Source organism: Equus przewalskii, chromosome 14, assembly GCF_037783145.1.
Source record: "Equus przewalskii isolate Varuska chromosome 14, EquPr2, whole genome shotgun sequence".
NCBI lineage: Eukaryota > Metazoa > Chordata > Mammalia > Perissodactyla > Equidae > Equus > Equus przewalskii.
In genome coordinates this window covers 17,912,842-17,933,663 of record NC_091844.1, presented here as the reverse complement: position 1 = coordinate 17,933,663, position 20,822 = coordinate 17,912,842, and the positions used below count along the sequence as shown (strand labels likewise).

Sequence of the window (20,822 nt, the reverse complement as noted above, 5' to 3'; positions counted from 1 at the left end):
AGAAACCATTAAAAAAAAAAAAAATCAAGTATGTTTATTATTTTCTTGCTTCAATACAAACATCTTTATTATTTAACCCCTTCAGCTAGCAATGAGGATCCAACTTACTGCTCACCTGTCTAATGCCAGGGTACTTTTCCATCATTAATTTGTCCATTTCGCTATCAAACACAATATTGACATGGCTCTGAAGGCGAATCCAGATATTATAAAGTTTGTCTGTGAGGGACTGGCCTGGAAGCATACTCAAAAAGGATCGGTCCACAGGCATCGAAGAGTCTTTTTCCTGGCAAGACATAACCCAAAAAACAAGCATGATGGAAAATGCTCAAAGAGGCCAGGCTTGGTTTTATTTTTCTTTCCTATCCTAGCCCTGACGAATGATGAGCTCTGCAGTTTGCCCTTATGGCCTCTGAACCTGACAGATAGTGGCAAAAACGCTAAAAAAATCAATCTTGCCAGTATGCATCAACAAAACACCAGCCACATTACATATTTACCAGACTGTCTCTTTCTGGTAGTAAAAGGAACTCAGGTTTATAAACAGGCTGCTCTCTTTTCTTTTAAACCAGCACACATTTATTATCTCAGTTTCTCTGAGTCAGGAATCCAGCCACAGCTTAACTAGGTTCTTTGCTTGAGTCTCTCCCAGGCTGCAATAAAGGAGCCAGCTAGAGCTGGGGTCTCATCTGAAGGTTCGACTGGGGCAGGATCTACTTCTAAGCTGACATGATTGTTGGCAAGATTCAGTTCCTCGAGGGCTGCTGGACTGAGGGCCTCATTCCTAGTCAGCTGTTGGCCAGAGACCACCTTCAATTATTTGCCATGTGGGCTTCTCCAACATGGCAGCTTGTTTCATCACAGTGTGCAAGCCAAGAAGGTAATGGAGGAGTCTGTTAGGAGCAGTTGCTGAAGACTCGTGATATCTAATTCTCGAGGCAACCCTAGAAATTCTGCCCACATCAATACTCTTTAAGAAGCTCTGTTATCATGCCAGATAACTGATTCTCATATGGAGTTCCACCTTTATTTACAGTTTTGGAAAAACTTGATCCAAAGTACTTATAAAAACGTGGGTAGAACAATTTCTTAAAAGGAAAAAATGTTTGCCATGTGATTGTCTACGTCATCAATTAAAATGTGGGTCCCCAACTGGGATATGTCAAGTTATTGGGTGATCTCAAAGCCTCAATGAAATATTTAACCAATCCTTTTTAATATTTCTGTCCCTGGCTCTGCCTCTTCTTCTCCCCCCATCTGCACAGGAGACAGGCCCTGAGGCCTTAAGCTGCCTTAGAGCACCACACACTAGCCTCATCCGGCTGGGTATGACACAGCAGAGAGATGGTCCCATGTCCCCCAGTGTGAGTCAGATGAGAGAAGAAACCTATCAGTGTGGTGGGGGAGGGAAGGGGGAGGGAGTGAAGATCCAGTAAATGAGAATGTCACAGAACCCATTAGTGAGGAAGTGTCTTGTCCTCAATCCTGAGGAATAGAGCAGTCGTCTTAATTACAGGGAGAACAGATGTATTTTCTGCTCTGGCTGAAGGAGCTTCACAGGAAGAGCAGGTCACTGCATCATGACAGGAGCCCTATCAGTCTAATTCACTGCTTATGGCAGTACTGGGCTCAGGGCCATGCGCTTACTTGTGAAACAAGTAAGACCGTTTCACTGGCATATCCTCTGTGCCTAGAACAGTACCTGGCCCACATCAGGCATTCACAGTCATGAGAGGGCTGCCATGAGAATGGAATGTGGGGAGCAAGTGGGGGAAGAAATAAGAACATGTCCTGTTAATCAGATGGAAAGAGGGCACTGTGACTTCAGGTAGCAAGGACCTTAAGAATCAGACAGGATACTGTTTATTTCTGCAGACTTAGCTTTTTTTTTTTTTTTGACAAAGGGCTGCCCTATTTTCAAGGGTCTTCAAAATAAAATTCTTAGCCCTGGTATTTGGACCTGGCTATGGTCTTCTCCCCAAAACTGGATGAGGGCCTGAAGATGGCAAATTTCTCTTAAACTGAGGGTTTTTGAAAGTACATCTACACCGGCAGATCAAAAACTTAAGCAAAACCAAAGAAAGCCCCAAGCAGACAGGCTGGGTAACCCAGAGCACAGGCGTCCAGAACAGACAGTGGCGCCACCTGGTGATGGGCTGGCTTCACAGCAAGATGTCCCGGTAGCTGGAAGGGAGCCTGAGAGCCTGTGATCTCAGGAGTCTGTGATCTCAGCAAACTTTCTGAGCATCTGATTCATCTTTACACCCAATGAAAGTGAAGACACTGAAGGGGCTCAGGAAATGTTTGCTGAAACAGGAAAACTGAATTCAGCTCCACCGTTCACAGAGGATGAAGCTGAGGCCCCAAATCTGACAGTCCTATTCTGGAAAACCCCTAGAATCTAGAACACTACCGCCTTCCTGACCCCAATGCTGGAGATCTTAATGAGCCAAAAACAGAGCTGGGTGACATGGGCTCTAGAACTGTAACCCAGGAGGGACATTCTTAGAGCTCCAGGGAAGCCAACTGTTCTTTCTATAGCTGCCAATGACTGCCAGCGAGGGCAGGTGGCCCAGAACATAACTGTAAAATCTCACCACAGACCACACACATTTTAGAGAAGAGATGACGCCAAGAAATTAAAGTGATTCAATCGAGGTCACCTGGCATAGTCGCTGGGGCCATACTGCTGTTTCCCCCCAGAGTTACCCAGGTCCCCCCAACCCACAGCTCACACACAGCTGTACAGGATTCCCAACCGGCATCTCCGGGCACCCAGAGCATTCTGCATCCTCACTGTACGGAGTTAGAACTAAAGTGCGTGCGCTTATGACTTCAGCTGCAAGGCAACCCGACCTCATGTGCGGCAGATGCTGCCACATTACACGGCAGCTCCTGTTCTTGGGCCATCAACGCCAGCAGCTTTCGGATTAGGACCATGTCCTTCATGACAGCCTGCAAGTTCACCGTCTGGCCATTGGTAAACATCTGATCCCCCAGGCGGCTGACAGGGCGATACCTGCAGGAGGACACAGGGAATCAGGGAATGTGCAGCGTGGAGGAAGGGTCACGTTCTTCAGCCTCTCACCCATCCCTACTGTAAGCAACTCACAGCCCACTGCACTCACAAAAACCAACCTTCCCATCACATTCGGGACACAGAGAGGAAAACACTCCTACTGTCTGCAACCCGGGAGCAGAACTACTGCTTTACTTCTCAGCGCCCTTGACCCTTCCATGCTCTCCCAGAGGTCATTATTCAATTACTCCATAAGCCTTTCTCAGGAGAAATAAAGACAATTAAAGGGCATTACCTTGAGGGTGGCACCACCAAGAAATCCAGAAAGAACATACTGGGATTGAATCTGGACTCCATGCCAACATCTTCCAGTCCCAAAAAAAGGTAATTCAGAAAGAATCCTGTGTTTGCAAGAAACCAAAAAGATCATTTAAATCTATATGTAAGGGTAGGGATGAATGACCACAAAAATCCTATTGAGGGAAAAAATGAAACAGGATATAGGACGATATCTAGAGGAAGATCACATTTTTCTTTCTTTCTTTTTTTAAGTCAGCTATTTTATTTTATTATTTTGTTTTTTTCTCCCCAAGGCCCCAGTACGCAGTTGCATATCCTAGTTGTAAGTGCTTCCAGCTCTTCTATGTGGGACGCCACCTCAGCATGGCTTCATGAGCGGTATGCAGGTCTGCACCCAAGATCCAAACCGGCGAAACCCTGGGCTGACGGAGCAGAGTACGAGAACTTAACAGTCAGCCACGGGGCTGGCCCCCATGTTTTTCTTTATAAAAACTAATAAGCAAAAATAGCATCTGGGTGTTGAGAGCCAGCACATAGGTGAACTGACGGTTCAGGGATGGGCACCACAGGGACAACAGGGCTTATTAACCCAGGAGCTGAGATGGGCAAGGATGGGGAACAAAAACTTTCACCTGCTTTTTGGTACCCTCCTGGACTATTAGACTTACACTTACACACAGCCACACAGCCACACACACACACACAGACACACACACACACTTATTACTTTGGTATTTATAAAAAATGTATTTGAAATAAACAAAAATAAAACCAAAAACCCTCCATACAGATGCTACCAAGAGGGGACCATCTATGGATCAAAGCTATATTTTAAGTTTCTGGCGACCTTAAATAAAAAAAAGCTACAGAGACAATGAATAAAATATTAGATCCTGCCAAAGAAAAAAATCATACGAATTTGAGGGCTCTTTTTTCCCCTGACATCACTTATCCTCTTAGCAACATTTTCACTTTTAAGGGTTTATCATTACACAGCAGCTATACTCAGTGATCCAGAACATTCTCAGAGAGTGGGTGACATGAGCACTTGAATATACTGCATAGTTTTTGTTACACACACAAAGGGGAAGGGAGAATTTTTCTTTTTGTAAGGAATTAAAATGTGTAAAAATTTTAATTAAAAAAAGACATATTAGAGTTCACTTTTTGATTCACAGAAGGCATCCCCATAGAAACCTTTTAAAAAAATCTTTTGTTTATGGGCATTTAAAATAAGGTGAGTTACACTGAACCTTCCAGAAATATGTCAAACTGTATTAAGCGACGCCCAATTGCAGCTGTCATTTAATGACCAGAATCAGTTACAGAATCGTCAAGTTCACGGTTTGAGGTGTAATGACCTTCCCCCCTTGATAATGCATCACTGACAATGTGCCGGGAAGCCTGCCCCAAACCTATGGATCAATTCCAGGAGAGATCTACAGTGCTTGCAACTTGGAAAAAATAAAAATAATAAGGCAGGGGAAATGAGTCCAGGAAATTAAAGCCAGGAGAAGATAAAGGGTACTTCCTTAGGCTTGTACAGCACCTTCATTCTTCCAAAGGGTGATAAGATGCTCTCGAGCGCTGGTGGGTGTCAGGTACCCTCGTTTCCCCATCTGAGCCTCCTCAATTCCTGGAGCCGAAGAGGGGAATCAAAGCACAGTAAGTCAATTACAGGCACTCTTTCTGTAATGGGATTTATCAATTCTTTCTTCAAACCCTGCCAAGCCTGCAATTTAACTACAAAAATCAATCTCCAGGACAGCATATTCCAGTTCTGCATTTTTTCCCCCTTAATCTAATTTCTAAGGTAATGAAAACAACATAACTATTGCATAAAATCAATAGAAAAGAAAAAAACATCACCCGTCATGCCATCACATTATCACTATTATCACTTTTATATATTCTTTTCTAGTCCTTTGATTTATACAGTGTTTTAGATAATTGTCATCTTAAGTGTGGATTTATTTTGCACACTAGCTTGCTCAGTGTCATCTTGTGAGCATTTCTGCATGTTGCCACATAGCTTTTGACTGATCACCATTAACAGCTACATTAGATTCCACTGAGGTTTCCTAAGTGACTTAACCACACTCTTATAGTTGGACATCTGAGTTGATCCCAATTTTTTACTATTGTAAGTTACACTATGATAAATATTTATGCACGTGGCTTTTACCAGTAAGGTTCACATAAGTAGAACTATGGATAAATGAGTACAAACATGTTTATGGGTAAGTTTATATTTGAGTTCTTCTTACAAGAATCATGCTGGGGTGTGAGCAGATTGATTTTGGTTTCTCAGATTAAGCCAGATCCTGGGATACTGTCCGTTAGCTACGCCCAGAGTAAGTCAGAAAATCAGACTTGGGGCTGCCATTCAGGAGGTGGGGCTCTAAGGCACTTAATGATTGACAAAGATAATTAAGTAATGGATCCTCTAGGTTCGAACCTATCAACCTCTTCTGGGATACATTCACTGAAATTAAATATTGCTCAATATTCTCTTTTTATGTATTTATCAGGGCAGGAACTCTGTCTTCTGTGTGTTCCTGGCACCTGACAGTGTCTAGGACACCTTAGATACTAAACAGTCACTGGCTTGAAATATATGTTTAAAATATCCAAAGATAATCTATACTTAAAAACCCCACTCTTTTGCCTATTTCTACACGTGCAAAATCCAGCTTCATTCCACCTCCAATTCTCCAGTTAGTTTCCTTACCGCCTGCAGAGGCTATGTCATCACAAGCTTTTAAGAGAAATCTGTAACTTGGATAACAATTAACAGATGTACCATAATTTACTTAACAGTTTCTATTAATAGGCAATTAAGATATTTCCAATTTTAAACTAATTGAACAATACTGTGGGTATGTCTAATTCTTAGGATAAAGTCATACAAGTGGAATTGCTAGGTCAAGGAGTCTACACTTTTAAAATTTTGATTCCTATAGAAGCAGAATGTTTCAACCCATTAATGCAATTGAAGGAAGTGTGGGTATGCAACGAAGAGAGGCTCTGACCTTCAGGGATAACCACAGTATTAGGAAGCTATGTACACTGAGTGAGAAAAAAGACCCCATTAACCTAAAGAATAATTTTGTGGGCATTTCTGGAAATGACTATCTGAACTTTCACTCCTACTAAACGGGCCTGAGGGCTGAGGAAGATCAGCCGAATCTGGCAGTGCTCCCCAGCTCCTGTCCCAGAGCTGTCAGTACATGAGGTGCCCCTACAGCAGTCTAATCACCATGAAGGGGCAGAGACGGGGGTTGTTGAATCACAGGATTTACAGTCAGAAGAAACCTGTGGGATGCTACCTCCTCCTATGGGCTGCACCCCTCCTAACAGGACACTTCTGCAGCCTGCAAAAATGCAGACTGCCTAGATGGGACTTGAGAACATCCCTGATGTGGGTTTCATTCAGCTGTAAGAGCTGCCATGTGAAAATGGGCTCAGGAGGTCAAATAACTTGAGGAAGACTGGATCACAGTGGGCAGAGTGTCTTGCCTGTAAGAATTCTCATTTTAAAATGCTGATGCACACTGTGAGGCTCAAGGAGCACCGTGGAGCATATGCAGCATTTCACAAGCTTATGGTGCTCCTTGTGGGATCACCAGGACGTGGGGACCACAGACACAGGCCTCACTGCTTGGCTTCCTTTGGTACAGGAACATGCCTAGACCCTTGCTCAGAACACTCACCCGCCTCCACATCACCTGCTTCCTGGAGTCACTGACCCATGTCCCTTGTAGCCTCCTCTGAAAGCAGAGGCCACATGGTCTGGTCTCCCCCTTGGCACTGTGCTGGGCCACAGGCATGGTCCTTGGCACGAGGCTGAGTGCTCAACATGCAAATGTTCGCTAAATACTAAAAATCCAATCCTGGAACCATCAATAACTACCGTTGACTTGCTTCAACTGCATGGAACTTTGGGTGGCACCATCACATTCTCACAGCCACAGCGAAAGACTACTTCAAAGAACGGACCTGGCAAAGGCACTGAAACACTACTGAACCGCCAGACATTTGCCCCAAGGAAACGGTTATCTTCTAGAATCCTGACCATCTTTGTTCTCAACCTGTGAACATTTTCTGCTCTAAGGGCTAGAGCAGCAATTCCCAACGTTAAAAATTGTTTTAAGGGCTATTTATAAGTGTAGGAAAATCTACCCTTGTGGTTGTTAACTGTTAACCATTAAACAAAATTAAATGGGCTTTCTAAATGTAGTGTGGTATCCTGGATTGGATCCTGGAACACAAAAAAGGTATTAGTGGAAAAACTGGAGAAATTCAAATACAGTCTGTAGTTCAGCTAAGAGTAGGGTACCAATGTTAATTTCTTAGTTTTGACAAATGCACCATGGTGGTCTGATGTCACATTAGGGCAGACTAAGTAAAGAGTATACGGGAACTCTCTGCACTCTCTCTGCAACCCTTCTGCAAATCTAAAATTAGTCTAAAATAAAAGGTTTGTTAAAAACGAAATAGTGACTGCTATGGTCTGAATGTTTGTGTCCCCTAAAGGTTCATGTGTTGAATTCCTAACCCCCAAGGTGATGGTGCTGGGAGGTGGGGCTGTAGAGAGGTGTTCAGGTCATGCGGGCAGAACTCTCACGGTTGGGATTAGTGCCCTTATCACAAGACCCCAGAGAGCTCCCTTGCCCCTTTCCACCATGTGAGGTTGCAGGGAGAAGCTGGCCATCAGTGAGGAAGTGGGCCCTTACCAGACACTGACTGTGCCAGCACCACGATCTTGGGCTTCTCAGCCTCTAGAACTGTGAAAAATAAATGCTTGTTGTTTGTAAGCCACCCAGTCTATGTGTTTTTTTTGGAGCAGCCCAAACAGACTAAGATAGTTATTTACTCCAGGCCTTGCGAGAGTCCTCAACCTAACAGACAGATTATACAACTCCAGGAAGAGAACTTATTTCCCTGTCTATTCTACATTCTCAAGCTCTGGAATAAGGTTGAGTAACAATATGCTATAGACTTTTATGCACAAAATCTCCTCAACTCTGGGTAAGAAGTTCTGTTGTTGCCGCTACACAGAGTTGAAAACTGAAGGTCCAAGAAGTGACCGTCTCTGAGCCACTCAGAATAAGCAGCAGAGTGAGGTGTCAATCACAGGCTTTTCCCACCCTGGCATACTGACTGTACAATAAAAAATGAACAGTTAACATCTACAGAGCACACACTACACAGCAGGCACTGGTCTCAGTACTTCAAATGGAATACCTTATTTAACCTTCACCACCTCAAATGAAAAATGAAAAACATGTTTAAACAAACTTATTACAAAAAGAAAAAAGTTGGAGTACTAAGTTAGTCTCTCAAATATTTCCCAAATACCCATGAGGGCAGAGCAGAGCTGAGGAGGAGACACTCTACTCCAGAGATCTGAGTGGGAGCCAGGGGCAGCCTGCAGGAGGTGCTAACGTTCTTCGAATGCTTATAGTTTTTCTTTAAAATTCACCTATAGTTTACTTCAAAATAAATCCATATTTGTCCCACAATAACACAGTTCTCAGTTATCTGCCAAGTAAATTTCTGAATTTCTTCCTCAAAAATCTTTCAGAAAAATGAAGACCTGAAGCAAGAGGCACCTCATTCAGCCTTTGGAGCCACGTGTCAAAACGTAGCCCAGCCCATCAGTTCCGTGTGAGTGGCCGGGGCTGGGCACTCACCAGGATCCCCTCTGGTCCTAAGAGGCCTAGACACCGTTCCTCCACAAACATGCAGCTCAGAAACCTGGTGCAGAAGACCAGGTATTCCCAAGGTTCAGGACACATCTGATGGCCACGCATGAGAATGCAGCTGAGAGCCTCCCGGGGCCTGGCCTGCTTACCTGGGGGCTCCGTGTCCTTCTGGTCAGCTTTCCTGTGCACCATGGCTGGATACGTGATTGTCAGTTTGCTGTTGTGCTCCTTTCGGACGACTGACCGCCCAGTTCTACATGTGAAGACAGTTGTGATTGGAGAAGTGAGAGAAGAAAACCCAACAAGCCATTTAATTTACAGCTGAGTGACTGGCCGGAGGCTTCTCACCGGGCACAGGGAAAGGTAAGAGCCTGACACTCACTTGCAGTGGGGACATCGCTTAGCAGTCATATGTGCCTTCCAGAAGTAAGCAATGAGTTTGCTCCTGCTCTCACAGACATTTTTCACCTGTTTAGGAAAAAGTCAAAAAATCTCAGACTGCCATTTTGAAAAGAACCTAGTGTGTACTCATTACGCAGTTTTCATCTTTTTAAAAAAAACACCACGGGAAGCCACCTCCCCTTTTTTATTTATTTTTTGCTGAGAAAGATTCATCCTGAGCTAACATTCGGTGCCAAGCTTCCTCTTTTTGTTTTTGCCTCCCCAAAGCCCCAGGACATAGTTGCACATCCTAGTTGTATGTCCTACTGTTTCTTCTGTGTGAGCTGCTGCCACAGCATGGCTACTGACAGACAAGGGGGTGTGGTTCCACGACCAGAAATCCAACCAGGCTGCCAAAGTGCAGCACGCCAAACTTTAACCACTAGGCCATCAGGGCTGGCTCAGACACCCCTTTCTTAAAGATAATTTTCCACAGAACCCTGATACAGCCAAGCTCTACTAGTTACCGAGTGACTTCTTTACATCTTAAGTTTCCGCATTCATGATATAGGAATAATAGTAACCACCTCACCAAGCTAGTACTAAGATAAAGACCCCTTGAATACAGTATGAGGCTTGAAATACAGTAAATACTCAATAAATGCTAATTAGTTTAATTTAAAACAAACCTCCCTGGATGGAGCTGGTGCACCCTCCCTGCTGCCTCCCTCGGGTGGACCTCAGGGTCTGAGAAAGGCACAGCCACAGTTAACCTACATGAGTGGTTTGGAGCCTGGCTGCAAATGAGACGCACTCAGGAGCCTTTGTAACACCTACTTGGGCCCTACTCCAGACCAATTAAATCAGAAGGTCTGGTGTGAAACTTGGGCATGAGGTGAACTGGATTTCAAGTCTGGTACTGTAGGTTGATTACCTCCGCCATTCATTCATCCACTGAACAAACTGATACTTACACAGGTGCAAAGTAGGGGGACAGGGAGGTAGCAAGGGTTTACAGCGTTGGAGAGAGAGAATAAAAGAACATGGACAGCATTCTCAGAGTGAGACTGTATGCCACAACCTTGATGGACTCTGTTCCCAAACCACCCAATTTCATCTAATCTTCTCATCAGTCCTACAGGCAGGCATCAAAGACGAGGAAACGGAGGTTCGGGGACGGTTATGTAACTTTCAAGGTCACAAGCCTCAAAAGAGGCAAAGCTGGGACTCAAACCCCAGTCTACTTCGGGAAGCCAAAAGTACATGCAAATGACAGTGCAACAGGAACTATGACAATTATGCTAAAGATCGAGTGTTACGGGAAAGGAGAAACAGGATAACTCACATGTGCACCATGGGATCCCAGGAGGTTGTTCTGTACAATTTTGGTTGTATACTGTTCTAACTCTTCCTGAATTTCAAACGCGGTAGGATCAGAGTTTTCTTCTAGAAACTGAAAAACAAAAAAGAAAACCATCCTGTTGCAGTAAATCAAGTGTATGGTTAACAGCATCCCAGGGACGAGTTTCTCCAAGGGAGGGAGAGCTTAGTTTGAGAGGACAGAAAGAAACCTCATGCTGTGCTGCATTTTCAAAACAGTGAGGCAACAATGCTGTTAAAAAAACCAAAATCCAACAAGAGAATATCCTGCTTCCAAAAATGGTGGCCTATTCAGACCAAAGCTAAAACTGAGAAGAACCAAAGATAGGATAAATAAAAATGTTAAAGCTCTGAAAAGCTGATGGGACAGCGAGGAATAAGCAGGCCAAACTGAAGGAAAACAGGAATCTAGGAGGTGAGAGAGGGCAGGGGCCACGTCTGCTCTGACGCAGGGCTCTGCAATGCATGGCCCAGTGCAACCCTCAGTGTAGTTACGCCCCTCCCAGGGAAGACATTAAACAGACTTCCGTGATGCTCCCTGGAGCTGTGCGACATGGCAGCCTTGGCCTGGGGTGCATTTTCCAATTCAGGAATTTTGAACTTTTTACTCTGAAGGCCTCAAATGGTGACGGGGACAGAAATCAAAGCCTAGAGTTAGTGCAAGGACAGAAATCAAATGGGATACCTTCCCTCCCATCCCAACACACAAAAACAGAAGCTGGGAACCCAAAGGGCTACACCCTGGGGAACCAGACAGCCCTCGGACAGAACTGCAGCCTGGATTCTAATCACCCGGCAGTCCAGCGAGCCTTAAGCTTTGGACCTGGACTACGATGGTCCCAAGCCACCAAGCACGTGGTAGAAGCAGTAAGAATCATTTCTGGAGGAAGGCAGCACCATCCTAGGCCTCAAATTATTCTTAAAAAGAATGTAAGTACAACAACAAAACTGTCAAAAATAAGCACGCAAGGTGGGGAAGGGGACAGAGTTTTTGAAGATGTGGACAATACAATATCTTGACATTGACGGTAAGCGTATGGGTGATGGTAACTTTGTAACTATTTGTTAGATCGTATGTATGATTAATGCATTTCTGCGTGTATGTTTTACCAAAAAAATTTAAGGTAGCAGACATCATGAATAATTTTATGCCAATAAATTTGAAACTTTAGAGGAAAGACACAAATTCTTAGAAAAATATAATTTACTCTGAGTCAAAGTTTAAGAATATCCTCTCTCTCTTTCAATCTCTCTTTTGGACACATCTGACCTTGGGTTTACTTTTTAGCTCTATTCCCTGGAAACTTGATAAAACTGGATATAACTGTGTTATTAGGCAGCACTGCTTATGGTAAAAATGACCTCAATTGGTTAGACTGCATCTGAACCAGGAAGGCTATGAAAGAACTATAAGTAGCTAGTGGGAAACCACAACTCTGAGCTTCCCTGGTGCTATTAGGCACATCCTTGAGGCTCTCTGGAAGCCAGACCCATGGAACTGTCACAGAAGATACAGATTCCTATTTGGAGCATGGGGCTTCTGGGCCCGGGCGGCTCCCATACCCAGGTGTGATCTTGTTCTTTTGCTCTTGAACAGTCACTTATGAGAGGACACCTACTGAAGAGAAACGTCTGGCATTGCCCTGCTGGTGTACAGTGTCTCAAATCTTACATGGATTCTTTCAGAGCATTTTAAAGAGAGAGAAAGAGAAAGAAAGAATTCTCTAACTCATTTCATGAGGTCAACCTCATTTAGATAACCAAACTCAAAAGGACAACAATATGAGAAAGGAAATTTACAAACCAATGGCACTCATGATCACAGGCGCAAAAATCCTAAGAAAAAATATTAGGAAGTCCAATCTAGCAACATATTAAAAAGGTAAATTATCAAGAACAAGGGATCTCAGGAATCCAAGGTTAGTTTTACATTAGAAAAGGAATTGAGTAATTCACCACGTGACCTGGTTAAAGGAGAAAACTACCTGAAACTTCAATAGGTTCAGAAAAAGTGTTTGATGAAATTCAACATTCAGCCATCTTAGCAAAATAGGAATAGAGTTTTCTTAATCTGATAAAAAGACTCTATAAAGAAAGTTCAACAAATATCATACTTACTGGTAAAATGTTGAAATGCTTCCCTGGGGTTTTTGTTTTAGGGTTTTTTTTTTTTGGTGTAATTTAATTTTATATTGACACTATCTCAGACTCACAGAAAAGATGCAAGTTTAAAAAAATGGTTTTCTCTTGAAACATTTGAAAGTAAGTCGCTGATGTGTCTCATTGTCCCCAGATAACTTTGGTGAACATTATCTATAATCAAGGACATTCTCTAATATGCCCACAACACAATAATCAAGAACAGTAAATTAACATTAATAAATTACTACCATCTAATCCTCAAACACCATTCAAGTTTTGCCAACTCTCCAATGATGTCCTTTATAGCAAAAGTATCCAGTTCAGAGCCACCTGTTGCATTTACTTGTCATGTCCCTTTAGTCTCCTTCAGTCTAGAAGAGTTCCTTAGTCTTTAACTCTGAAGACATTAACACTTTGAAGATTAAAGGCAAGTTAAACAGAATATCCCTCAACCTGGGTGTGTCTGTTTCCTTATGATCAGATTCACCTAGTAAATCTCTGGAAGGAAAACATAGAAGCAACACTCTGCTCTTCTCACTGCATCCTATCAGGCTGTGCATGATTTCTATCTGTTGCATTAGATGATGCTCACTTTGACCAACGAGTAAGGGGGTGACTGCCAGACTTCGCCACCATAAAATTATTCCTTTTCCCCTCTTTGTAATTAATAAAGATTATGTGTGTGTGGGAGCATTTTGAAACTGTTTAAGTGGCCTGTTACCTAAACTTTCAGATCATTCATCCATTTATATCAGCATGAACTCATGGATTCCTACTTTATTGAACAGATTGTAATAGTTTACTGTCATCACTTATTTTGATGTTCAAACTGTCCCAGATTTGGCTGGTGTGAGCCCTTCAAGCTAACTCCTGTGTCCTTTTGACATGTCTCCATCATTCTTTGAGCACCTCCTTGCTCTGGGGCACATGATTTTCCAGGTTCCTTGTACTTCTCTGTCTTGGCCCTAGAATCAGCCATTTATCCAAGAAGCCCTTTTAGTGAAGAATGGTATTTATAAGCCCAGATGTAGGCCCTAAGTGTGCTCACTGCTACCACTGCTCCAAGATCCTCCTGGAGCAGAATGAGGGAATATCTATGTCCATGTGTATGTGTGAGCACACCCACATGGGCACATGCATGTGCACATGCACACACAGACACACACACACTCTCTTCACACTGATACTTCTAATTCTATTCTGACACTACAGGATTAATTCTGGGTCTTCTTTCATATAATTTTAACTCCCTTCCTGAAAGTGTGAAATCAAATAAGTACATACAGCCATGCACTGCATAATGACGTTTTAGTCAACAACAGACCACATATATAACAGTGGTCCCATAAGATCAGTTACCATACAGCCTAGATGTATAGTAGGCTATACCATCTAGGTTTCTGTAAATACACTCTATGATGTTTACGCAATGATGACATCACCTAATAACACATTTCTCAGAACATATCCCCATCGCTAAGTGACACATGTCTATATGTACTTATCTGATCAATCTTCTTTCCTGTATTGTAACCACTCTCCCATTACTGCTGCCACCCATTCCAGGCATGGACCCTTCTCACCTGACTTGGGCTCACATCGCAATCCTGGCTGCCCTCCTTGTGGACCCCTTTCTTGCTCTATTTGGGCTCTGATATCCCACTCTGGGTCACCTAGCATGGGCACCTTCTTATCTGACTTGGACACCCACATCCCATGCTGAGCCTTTATCCCCATTGCACATCCTCCTCACCCTATCTGAGCTCTGACATTCCACGTACAGCTGCCTGCACACGTAGGCACACCCTCCTCACTCTGCTCAGGCTGGGACACTCTCCCTTTGAATATTTTTCTCACCTTGCTTGGGCTCTGACAATCCACACCAGGCCACACCTGTGTAGAATCCTGTCTTGCTCTACCCACCTAATGTCTTTAAGACTGAATTATTCAGGAAAGGAAAGGTGAAAGGCTTCCTTTTGTGACAAAAAGCAAGACCAGGATGCCCACTACCCCCTTTAACATAGTAATGTAGAGTCTAGCCACCAAAATAAGGTAAGGAAAAGAAACAAAACATATAAGGATTGGAAAGACACAAAACTGCTATCATTCACAGATGATATGACTATGGTGAAAACCTAAAAAAATCTACAGATAAGGTATTAGAATTGATGAGACACTGTTTTCAGATTACTTCAACATAAATCAATACAAAAAATCAGTAATAGTTTGAACTACCAACAAACAGAAAGTGAATTTTAAGTAAGAGATTTATAATAGCACCAGAAAATCTGAAGCAATTACTAACCACAAAGAGAAAAATGTCTCTTTACAATAGAGAGATCTGGTAGTCAGCATCGTATCCAAGTCATGAAGCTCAGCATTACCAACAGGGGAACAACCAGACAGCACGTGCGTGCCTCCTAAAATGATGAAATACACAGTGTCCTATAGCTGGTAGGTTCTGTTCTTATCAAAATGTGAATCTTATGAGGAAACAGCCAGACAAACCCAGAATGTCACAAATCCTATTGGACAACTGGCCTTGAGTCTTCAAAAAAGTCACTATCATGAAAAAGAATTTTCTCCATTCAAACAAACCAAAGGCATGTTAACAATCCAAAGCAATGGAAGCACCTTGACCGGATTCTGGGTCCAGGAGAAAAAAGCTCACTGATGAGGAAAATGACAAAATATTTCAATGTTGTTTACATTAACGTTCTTTAATTATTCTTATGCTTCATGTTTTCACACCCAGCTTACTGGTATGTAAGACATAAAGATCAAACATTCTGGTGACTATTAGGCTGGCAGTTCATGGGGACAACACACAAGCAGCTCTTGTTTCCACCACCCTGGCTTGCCTGATTTCCATGACAGCCACGACCCACCTACCCTGTTCAGAATTCTCTCCAGCTCATACACTCCTTGCAGGGCCCCGACCTCCAGAACTCTCAGCTGGCAGACTAAGAGGTGAATCACAGCCCGGGGGCAAGTCAGCATGTGGCAGTTCAAACAGGAGCCCCGGAGCAGCAGGTAGAGTTTCTGAAGAGAGGGTAGAAAAAGCAGCAGGATATTAGAAGGTGATGTAGCATCAAGGTGATTTCCAATGTACTCACGATTTTTGCTTGTATGCGTCAGTTTACCCCTTTAAGAATTCCACTTCAGCCTCCATACCCAGAAAGCCCTTCCTGACCCTAAGAACAGATAAATTTTCCTATTTTCTCTTAAGGTTTCATTTTAATTCATCAAAATTTGAAATTTAATTTGGGTCTAAAGTAACAAACTACCTTTATTTTATTTAATTAAGTACTAAATACTTAATACTAAATAATGAAAATGATTCTCTTTCCTTAATATGACTAACAGACAGAAATCATGTACACTATCATCTGCAGTTTAAAACAAATCCTTGAGGCCAGGTTAACTGATAGAAAGTGCTGAAAATACACAAGCAGGACTCCAGACAAGAGCTGCATTCTTAGCTCACTGTTGGGCCTTCCAGGGCCCTGATCCTCCTGTCACCAAGCAAGAGTCTATAACTTCACCTTAAGGACTCAGAGGCTTGGAAAACTCCAAAGATCCCTCAATTGCCAGGGAGGCTCTGCCCAGATTCTTGAAGGGCATGGAGCCCCTGAAACCTAAGGCAAAGGTGATGAACCTGAAAGCTTTTTTCCTCCCGTGTGAACAGAACCAAGATGTGGCTCTTCTCAAATGGAATCAAACTAGAATTCATTGGTTAGGGCTGCAGACCACGTTGAATTTACCAGCTTTGGCTCCTCAAGGATTTAAATCTCATGGTAAAGAGCACTTTAACTCAAAATGTCTGGAGCTAACCTCCTCAGACAACTCCTGTGGGGAGAGGGGTGGCACTCACGAATCCCACCAGTAGCCCTGAGACCCACGCATCCAGGGTGGCCCAGGGAAGAACATACATCGAAGAGGAGAGGGTTGTACACGGTGAGTGGAAGCTCAATGTGGCCCAGGTGGCCGGAGCAGTTGTTGAAGTCCTGCACACAGGTGGAGCACACCTCTTTGGAGTCCGCGGGGCCCAAAGCTAAATCGTATAGGCCATTCACTGATGGGTTCCCCAGGCTGTCCAGGTATCGAGGGTTCGTAATGGACTTAACACTTAATTTCCTAAGGAGACAGAAAAGACCAAGGGAAAAAGGTTACCCAACTTCCTGGACGTTTCCTCTTTGGCATGTACAAAACTGTGGTCACATGATAATTGTATGTTGGTTTCCCCAGACATGCTGATAGCTCCAGGGGGCAGAGTCTGTGTCTGCCCTGCTCACCAATGAAGCTTAGCACTTAGCACAGAGCCTGCACACAGTGGTTGCTCAATAAATGTGCGCCGAATAATTAAGTGATAAAATCTTCAAAAAACACATTTAGTGCAAATCTTGCACTGAGTACACTGGAAGACTGTTTGTTTACCAAAAAAAATGTTACATGCCTACTACACACCAAATGCTTTACAAGCAGCATTTAGTCTGACTTTAACCCTCTGGGATGGGCATCACTATACGCATTTTTCAGAGAAGGAAACTGAAGCTCAGAGCAGTTAGTTGAGTCAATCCAGGTGATACAGCCAGGATGGGGTGGAGGGAGGCAGGATATGACCAGACCTGACTCCAAAGCCCACCGAGTGCAATAAAAGGGAGGGGACCCAAAAATCCCCGTGTGCAGGAATAGTAAATTGAGGAAAATTAAACACAAATGTGCAAACCTTTGAGAAATATAACCTGCTTTACTAAAGGTTTCATCACAGTATTTTACGTTCGGGTTAAAGGGGGCTCCCAATGGACACCTAACAAACTACTTTTACCAAAACCACATTCACGCTGTTTGCTTTTTAAACTTTTTTTTCCTGATTTAGAAAATAAAGACAAAGGCGAATCATCCAAATCTCATGATCTAGAGGAAACCACTGTTAACATTCACAGACTTTTTTCTACAGATACATTTTTTCAAAACGTAACTGGGAACATTCGTTATTTCTAGCATTGCATTTGTTCATTTTAAGTTAGCATTAAAAGAGTGTTTTTATGTCACTAAAAATTCTTTGGAAACGTAATGCTTAAAAGTTGCAAAATTTTTCATTATATGGCAATATAATTCATTTAACGAAACTATTACAGGTAAGCTTATGATACCTATCTGGGTAAAGATTTTTACATAGAATAAGTCAAACTTTTAACTATTTCCTAAAAATATAATTTATCTTCAATGGAGTGTAATCCCTGAATGAAAGGGTGCGAACTGTTTTTTGATATATTTTTTTGTTTTTGATATATTCTGGCACCTTGCATTCCAGAAAAGGTGGGCTAACAGTAGATTGCCCCTCTGTCCTAACCCGCACTGTCTTGGCACTTAAAAATCTTCCCAAATTTAAAGCTCGGTGGGGAGGGGGTAACCCAATGACATATTAATTAAGTTTTAAATTATGGTATTTTTTAAAAGTTGTTTTGGTCCATTTTTTTTAATTAAAATCTTAATGTTTTCATTATTGTCTTACATGAGATCATTACACATGGGGACACTAACTTTTTTTTTTTTTTAAAGATTTTTATCTGTCCTTTTTCTCCCCAAAGCCCCCTGCTACACAGTTGTATATTTTTAGTTGTGAGTCCTTCCAGTTGTGGGGTGTGAGACGCCACCTCAGCATGGCTTGACGAGCAGTGCCATGTCCTCACCCAGGATCCGAACTGGCGACACCCTGGGCCTCCGAAGCGGAACGCACGAACTTAACCACTTGGCCACAGGGGCGGCCCCAGACATTAACCTTTTACCATAATGGTGGCAAATATTTTTCCTAGTTTATAACTTGTGATTTGTCATTTTTCATATGTGAAAGTTTATAAATTCTTTAACAGCTTGAGATATAACTCACATACCATACAATTCATCCATTTAAAGTGTACACACCGTGTTTTTTGGTATAACATGGAGTTGTGCAACCATCACAATCTAATTTTAGAACATTTTCATCCCCAATAAGACAAACTCTGTACCCATTAGCAGTCACTCTCCATCCCTCTCCACCTCGCTCACCAGTCCTGGGCAACAACTAATCTACTTTTTGTCTCCAGAGATTTGCCTGTTCCATACATTTCACATAAACAGAATCAATATGTGGTCTCCTGAAACTGGTTTCTTGAACCTTGCATGTTTTTAAGGTTCATTTAGGTTGTAGCATGTATCTGTACTTCGTTTCTTTTTATTGCCAAATAATATTCCACTGTATGGATGTACCATATTTGATTTATTCCTTTTATCAGTTGACAGACTTTTGGGTTAATTCCATATTTTTGGCTATTATGAATAATGCTGATGGGAACATTTGTGCACAAGTTTTTGTGTGGATGTATTTTTCCATTTCTCTTGGATATATACCTAAGAGTGGAAGTGCTGGGTCATATGGTAACACCATATTTAACTTTTTGAGGAAGTGCCAAACGCTCTTCCAAAGTAGCTGCACCATTTGACATTGCTACCGGCAATATGCAAGGGCTCCAATTTCTCCACATTCTTGCCAACACTTTTTGCTGACTTTTTGATTCTAGCCATCCTAGTGGGTGTGATATACTATCTCACTGTGGTTTTGATGTGCATTTCCCTGATGACTAAGAGATATTGAGCATCTCTTTATGTGTTTATTGGCCATTTATATACCCTCTTTGGAGGAATATCTATTCAAATCCTTTACCTGTTTTTTAATTGGCTTATTTGCCTTTTCATCATTGAGTTGAAAGAGTGCTTTAGGGGCTGGCCCCGTGGCCGAGTGGTTAAACTCACACACTCCACTTCGGTGGCCCAGGGTTTCGCTGGTTCGGATCCTGGGCGCCGACATGGCACTGCTTGTCAGGCCACGTTGAGGTGGCGTCCCACGTGCCACAACTAGAAGGACCCACAACTAAAATATACAACTATGTACTGGGGGGATTTGGGGAGAAAAAGCAGGGGGAAAAAAAAAGAACGCTTTATATATTCAGTACATAAGTTCTTTATCAGATATACGATTTGCAAACATTTTCTCCCATTCTTGTCTTTTCACTTTCTTGATGGTATTCTTTGCATCAAGTTTAAAAATTTTTAATGAGTTAAATTCACAGGTCAGGGCCAGCCCTGGTGGTCTAGTGGTTAAGTTCAGTGCACTCCACTTCAGCGGCCCAGGTTTGGTTCCTGGGTACAGACCTACACCACTCATCTGTCAGTGGTCATGCTGTGATGGTGGCTCACACACAAAAAGAGGAAGATTGGCAGTGGATGTTAGCCCAGGGCAAATCTTCCTCAGCAAAAAAATTAAAAAATAAAAAAGTTTCACAGGTCTTTTCCAAGGCACTTTCCTTACTACCTTTAGGCTAAGTCCCTCTCCTCCATAGTTGGACAAATATTCATCTGCATTTCCTTCTTGTTCCTTTGACAGTGAGCTCCAAAACTTAACTGGAACTACCAATAAGGAAAACATGTACTGTGTAAAGCAATGCTAACTAAGTCCTGATGAAAGTCTTTCACCACTACGTCTGCTCCCTATCATGTTCTGTAAGTTGGTGCTTCACTTCCCTTGCTGGAGCTACAATGATAGAAAAAGAACAGACAGGTGGGGCCAGTACAGACTTGTGCTAACTGGCAGAATTACGTCCTATGCTTATAAAGGCAACACAAATAGCTCACATCCAAAATTGAACGTATTTTTTTGGTCCTCATCCTCAGTCTCTCTATGGGGGAGGCAGACCTTGACTTTCACAAGATAACTAGGGTGTAGAATTCATAAGAGGCAGTCTCCAAGAGATAAACACCCAACTTAACAACTTTCCTGACATAAAAACAGGCTGTTGTTAGGGCTTCTTGCCGCCCTCACTGCTACACCACAGCACTCCTCTCACAAC

General features: G+C 42.7%; 1 protein-coding gene across 4 annotated transcripts in view; it reads right to left on the bottom strand.

Moving 5' to 3' along the window:
• Positions 1 to 20,822, bottom strand: part of POLR1A (RNA polymerase I subunit A) — a 77,508-nt gene that overhangs the window by 53,174 nt on the left and 3,512 nt on the right. For all 4 annotated transcript variants that reach the window (XR_011525917.1, XR_011525916.1, XM_070572167.1 and 1 more), the window contains exons 2-10: positions 16,863 to 17,067; positions 15,823 to 15,972; positions 10,754 to 10,861; positions 9,410 to 9,495; positions 9,177 to 9,280; positions 4,869 to 4,955; positions 3,315 to 3,420; positions 2,857 to 3,019; positions 116 to 286 (exon numbers count right to left, since the gene is read on the bottom strand). Coding sequence is in view for 2 of the 4 variants with exons in the window: in XM_070572167.1 (XP_070428268.1) it covers positions 116 to 286; positions 2,857 to 3,019; positions 3,315 to 3,420; positions 4,869 to 4,955; positions 9,177 to 9,280; positions 9,410 to 9,495; positions 10,754 to 10,861; positions 15,823 to 15,972; positions 16,863 to 17,067 (1,180 nt within the window). In the remaining 2 variants the exon portion in view is untranslated. The remainder of the gene's footprint in view (positions 1 to 115; positions 287 to 2,856; positions 3,020 to 3,314; positions 3,421 to 4,868; positions 4,956 to 9,176; positions 9,281 to 9,409; positions 9,496 to 10,753; positions 10,862 to 15,822; positions 15,973 to 16,862; positions 17,068 to 20,822) is intronic.